Source organism: Vespa mandarinia, chromosome 1, assembly GCF_050613455.1.
Source record: "Vespa mandarinia isolate Hongniang chromosome 1, ASM5061345v1, whole genome shotgun sequence".
NCBI classification, from domain to species: Eukaryota; Metazoa; Arthropoda; class Insecta; order Hymenoptera; family Vespidae; genus Vespa; species Vespa mandarinia.
In genome coordinates this window covers 12,460,702-12,466,701 of record NC_140810.1, presented here as the reverse complement: position 1 = coordinate 12,466,701, position 6,000 = coordinate 12,460,702, and the positions used below count along the sequence as shown (strand labels likewise).

The 6,000-nt window shown below is 41.5% G+C and overlaps 1 protein-coding gene and 1 long non-coding RNA gene across 7 annotated transcripts in view; one reads left to right on the top strand and one right to left on the bottom strand.

Moving 5' to 3' along the window:
* The first annotated feature begins 725 nt into the window (after positions 1-725).
* The window catches only part of Rbp6 (RNA-binding protein 6), a 598,400-nt gene continuing 593,125 nt past the window's right edge, over positions 726-6,000 (top strand). For 2 of the 5 annotated variants that reach the window (XM_035875511.2, XM_035875509.2), the window contains exons 1-2: positions 726-1,910; positions 4,349-4,389. In XM_035875511.2, the coding sequence (XP_035731404.1) occupies positions 1,744-1,910; positions 4,349-4,389 (208 nt within the window). In that variant the 5' untranslated portion in view covers positions 726-1,743. Of the gene's footprint in view, positions 1,911-4,348; positions 4,390-6,000 lie in introns of those variants that run through there. The other 3 variants (XM_035875510.2, XM_085663103.1, XM_035875514.2) reach the window with 3 other exon arrangements.
* Positions 2,300-6,000, bottom strand: part of LOC118445722 (uncharacterized) — a 32,089-nt gene continuing 28,388 nt past the window's right edge. For both annotated transcript variants that reach the window (XR_014983379.1, XR_014983378.1), the window contains one exon: positions 2,300-2,884. This is a non-coding gene — a long non-coding RNA (uncharacterized LOC118445722). The remainder of the gene's footprint in view (positions 2,885-6,000) is intronic.

Below are 6,000 nucleotides of genomic sequence, written 5' to 3'. Positions count from 1 at the left end.
TATATTTATTTCAAGTAAATTGTTCCTAACGCAAGCAATTCGAAATTAATAGAGATTTGTTTTGGAAAATATTACATAGAAATTCGCGTGTTGATCCCATAGTACTTTTCATAATACGTTTTTTAAATTCCAAATCGTTTCAAGTATCACATTGTATGTTTTGCCCATTCATGTTCTGCCCTTTATGTTTGCGAAAAAATTCAAATCAAAAGAAATATTTTATAAATGATAAAAACACTCAAGAGATGATTATTAAAAGATAGAGGCGAAAATAAATCAGTTGAGGAAGACGCTATGCGGATTTTGATCCGCACGCACGTACGATCGAACTAGTGGTAGCCATCGGTCTTCAGTAGTGTAGGCGAGTAGGTGGTCGGCCTTTTTCCTGCTTGCTCGCACGAACAGGCGAGCCGACCGCGTCCGAAGGCGGGTATGCGTTCCTTCAATGGCAGCAACGGCGGCGGCAACGGCGGCGGTATCGGCGGCAGCAGCAGCAGCAGCAGCAGCAGCAGCAGCAGCAGCAGCAGCAGCGGTGGCCCTCTCGCTCGCGAAAGCGCAAGCGCGAGCTTCTTCTTCGTGTCCCCGCCGCACGGCAGCCACCGCCACCACCGCTGACGACCCGGTTGCGTCCCGCTGCCACCGCACCACCACTACGTCGGCGGTGGCCCCCTCCCCGCCCGTCGCCCCTTCCCCCGCCCCGCGCCGAGAGCGCAGTGTCGCGTCGAACCTCTCGCAGAGCGCGTCGCACGTCCGAGTACCGGCCGCCGCCCGTCATCAGTAGTTGCCATACCGCGCAGCCACGTAACCTCTCACCTTCTCCTTAGTTTTTAGTAGTCAGTAGTAGGGGAGAGTGTGGAGAGAGAGAGAGAGAGAGAAAGCGAGTAAAAGGGAGAGAAAGAGAGAGAGAGAGAGAGAAAGAGAGAAAGAGAGAGAGAGAGAAAGAAAGAGAGAAAGAATACGCGCGCGAGAGAAAGTGAAGAACGTATGAAAGAAAAAAATTGAGAGAAGATCAAGAAGAAGAAGAAGAAAAGAAAGAAAAGAGAAAAGAAGGAAAAAAGAAAGAAGATATCTACGTTTTCTTCATCGTAAACCGTCCTCCTCGTCGTCGCCGTCGTTATCGTCGCGCCCGTCGTCTTCGTCTCTACGTCCTCGTCGTTGTCATCGTTGTCGTTGTCGTTGTCGTCAACCGGCTTGACGCAACCACTCGGAGTAGTTTATCATTTCGTACACGAGTACGAGACGTACGTGCGTTTCGTTCGTACGTTTCGTCATCGTTGTCGTTCTCGTTGTTCTCGTAGTACTTCGAGGGAGCACGTAGCGCGAGAGGAACACGACGCGAAATACGGGAAATAAGACGTCGTGTGGTTATCGTTCATCTTTCTCCTTCTTTCGCAACAACACGAGTCAGTATTACTGGAGGATCAAAGACGAGGAGAGGAACGGAAGATACTCTCGTCGTGAGAGTAGAGACGTCACGTTCTTCTTTGCCATTAGAAAAGGAGCAAACAGCAGATTCTCTCTCTCACCGTCGGTCAACAACAACGAACACGAGGAAGATCGTTGTCGTAAACGGAACAACAACGACAACGACGACGTCTTCCCGTCATACGAGGACTAAACAGGCAGAATCACTTTCTGAACGACGGCTCTCTCTTAATAGTCGTGCTTTTTCCGTTTCATTCGTGATCCTCGGGAAGAGGCGAGAGCGTTGCGACGACGACGAGCCGTGCGCCGCGCGCCATTATGGAATCTCAGAATCAGGAGATCGTGGCGAGCGGGTCGCCCGCTGAGGTGCCCAACGATCCAGGGTACATATCTTCATGCTTCTGCCAAATCGATCGTCCACCTACATCCACCAGCAATGTTTATAATAGCACCGACCGAAAGGACGGATTGCTTCCTTGTGAAAAGTAACGCGACGATAATCTCACTTGTGTTTATATATCGCGCGAGTGTTCTTTAAAGAAAATCGCATATCGTTACGTCAATCCTTTTAGTTTTTATCGTCTGTCGGCGTTCCGAATGATAATCGTGCGCGTCGTGCCTTCTACTTGCTCTTGTTTGTTGATGCTTCTGTATATATATATATATATATATATATATATATATATATATATATATATATACGAAAGTATATATGTATATATATATATACTTTTCTGTTTATATATATACACACATATACATATTTATTTATATATATATATGTATATATATACTTTTCAATACGACAGTATATAGATATATATGTATATAGTATATATAGTATATATAGTATATATATATGTCGATTCTGCTATTTATTGTTATTGTTATTGTTGTTGTTATTGTTGTTGTTGTTGTTGTCGTTGTTGTCATTCGGTGGAGCAGGCGCGCGTGGTGTTTGTTTGCCGGGCGCGTAATATGCGTGTCACGGTAGTGTGCTCTCTCTCCTCGGACCGGTGGCGCCTTCTTTCAAGCGCGTTCGGCATTCCCCTGCGTCCCCTTACCCCTCGTCGGAGACATCCCCTTTGGTCCGCGTGGAACGCGCGAAAGAGAGCGTAAAAAGGATAAATGAATGGAACGATCCGAAAGAAACTTGAAGGAGAATAGTTTGCCGCCAAGCAAAGGTCTTATTCTTTTTTCCTCTCCGTCCTTTTACATTCGACTACATCGCTGTATAATTCCTTTTTTCCTTTTCGTCTAAAATGATTTTAACAGATATTCGGATTGGTTGCATTCGCTAAGAAATTGGAAACGCATCAAAATAGCTAGCAATGCTATTGTCATTGTCGGTGTCGTCATTGTTTTCATTGTCGTTGTTGTCGTCATTGGAGGTGACAGCGTCTATCACATAGTGTTCCGATTCTTCTGCTCGAATTACGTGAGTTGCTGACCACGTAACCTACAAAGAAAAACGAGGGTAGTCCATGTCATTCTTTATCGTATCGTGACGCGTGGATAAAAATAACATGCGAAGAATCTCTGTTCTCTTCCGACCATTATATATTTTTACGTATAAAAAGTGATCGATTTAGGTTGATCTATTTAATACGAGAAATTCATAAGTGATTTCTTCGTCGTCTGTGTTTATCTTCTCCAAAATGGCACACGTTTACCAGATTACCGCGTAAAAGTATTAGAACGGAGACGCCTAGAAGCGTTTTAGTGGGAACGGAGGAGAGAGCGTGGAGGAGCAGAAACGGAAGAAGGGAGAGGAGAAGGATAGACGGAAAAGCGCGTGGGTGGGAGTTCACAACGAGGCTGTCGTGCCTCAGAAAATCGATGTTCGAACGCGCTACCACGTGATTACGACCATTATGCGAGAGAGCGTTATCTTCGTTAGCATCTATGCGACGAGCGCGAGATTTTACGTATTTAATTATGACAACGACGAGTAGATTAGCGTCGTGTAAAAATTCTTAAAAAGGAAGAGTGAAGGTTTTTTTTTTTCTTCCGCTTCCACTAGTCGTTGGCTCACTTACGCGATAATGATGTATAACATACATACCAGATTATCATTATATAAATGATTAGAGATTGCACGTGCGCTCACTCGCTCGGAAAGATATTTCGAAGTGGAAGCACGTTAGGAAACTCGATTCATAATAGACCGGTTTCCATGAATTTTGATTATTCCATCTGAGTATGTGATATGAAAATCGATCTTATCTTCGTTAAATTAGAATGTCGTTTACGATCTTCCGGATAATGCACATGCTTCTCCGTTGTCATCCTCGTTCTCTTCGTCATTACGTTGTGTTAGATGCGGCCGATGAATGGATCCTGTTCACGCGTATCTATCGATCTATTTTGTAACGATGAGAGTGTATAATTCATGAACGGCATTCGAAGCTTTTATTCGAAATGTTCTCATTTCATTTAAATTTAATGGATCAGGTACTTTACTGCACTGGCGGCAAACCGTAATTAAACGATAAATTCGAATTTCCCTCGTTTTTTCCGATCAACAATATCGTTGCGTGGATGGGCTTAAGTGTGTCCGGAAGTAATGGGAACAGGGGGAGCCTCGGATTAAAGCAGGAAATGCGCTCGTTTGTGACGGAAGTCGTGTTCTGAAAATTTTTTACTTAAGATTGCGCACCGTATCGAGATCGAGAAGAGTTCTTCTACAAAAAAAAATTGCAAAAAAGAAAAAGAAAGGCAAAAAATCGTTCGTGAGTTTTTTGGTTGTTGGTTGATGTGTGGTGACACCTGTCGTCGAGAAACGGAGACTGCGCAGAGGGCTAAGAAATACCGGAAGTTACCCTCTGCTGGCAGTTACCCCGTTTTCTCTTTCACCGCCTTCGTCTTTCAACATCGAAGATTGGCTGATGGCGATGCTGATGGAATCATCTTTTTTTTCTAGGAAAATGTTCATCGGTGGTCTATCATGGCAGACCAGTCCAGGTGAGCATTATTTAACGTTAATTATGATAACGGTCCCACATTCGATTAATTAATTCATGTGCATTAAGATACTGAACTAATGCACAAAATTTGAACGAATTAATTCGAATTGTCCAACATTGGATTTTTAAAATTAAACAAATCGTATTTATATTTTTTGTATTATTCTCAAGGCAAATTTATCAATTGCGATGGAATATAATGAAAAAGCATAGTTGAAGAAAGTCATAGAGTATCTTGACAGCATCTTCCTAGAAATACCGTATAAAAGAAGATTAACGAGGACAATCGATTACCGTATAAGCGTGACCATCTGCGTATATCGCGTGATTATGAAAAATTACTGGGTGACACAAGATGGACTTGAGTAACGCTTTGTTGAGCGTGCCTATGTCGGCGAATCAAACGTCCATCACCCGTCGTCACGACAAAAAAGCTTTCTCTCTCTCTCTCTCTCTCTCTCTCTCTCTTTCTTTCTTTCTCTCTTCCTATCTTTTATAAACAATACCAATTACATGTGTACACAACTAATATTTATGCGAAATTACTCGATGTAAAATAATAATTATTGGTAAATGTAGTAAGATATGAAGAGACGGTCAGTATCCAGTAGACAAGTAAATATCATTAATTACAACCCTAATCATTTGTACTGGAGACTCTCCAATATAATGGATATCTCAATTTTTTTTATTATTCGCTAGTTTTCAAAAATGTCTATAATATATATATGCATACATCGGTAATATGTTTATTCGAATGATTTGATAGTTTATTTCGAGCCAATATGGATATATTTATATTCATTATTTTTAAACGATTTCTATATAATTATATCCATTACTCTTAAACGAATCAAGAGCGAAGATGATCAAAAATATTCAAATGAGCCATGCTATTTTTTCCGTGCGAAACTTACAATATCTTTTAGATCGGACACATTTCGAGTACTCTAGACAACTTAATTATAATCTGATCCTTGTATTTCACTCGTGCTAGTACAGATATGAAGTACTTTCTTTTAACAATGTACCTGTTTATATCTTGTATATAATATGCTTTCAATCGATTATGCATGTGTCAGTTCCTAGCGTTTATATAACAAAACAAATTTTGCCAAAAGATGCAAAATGAGTCGAAGAGCGTCTCTTTTTCTTTTTTCTCTGTCTGTCTCTCTCTCTCTCTCTCTCTCTCTCTCTCTCTCTTTCTCTTTTTTTCTCTTTCTCTCTCTCTCTATCTATCTATCCATCTATTTATTTATTTATTTATCTATCTATCTCTTTCTATCTTGTGGAAAAAAATAAAAAAGTAACAAAGGCGGAGTAGGCTCATTAGCGTTATTTGCCGTCGTTACGTAAGCCGTTACTCCACCTTCCTTTCGTCTTGTTCTCTTGCTCTACTGGACTTCTTTTTTCTCTTCCTCTCTTCTTCTTCTCCTTATCCTCTCTTTCTCTTTCTTTTTCTTCTTCTCTTTTTTTTTTCTCTTGGTAGTCTTCTTCCGTGAGTTAAGACGATGGCAAGCGACAGAAGAAACGCTGGCAAGAAGACTGTTTCTTTTGCTTTTCACGGCGTGTCCAGCCTCTTATTGAGGTAAGCACAGAGAAGGAGAAG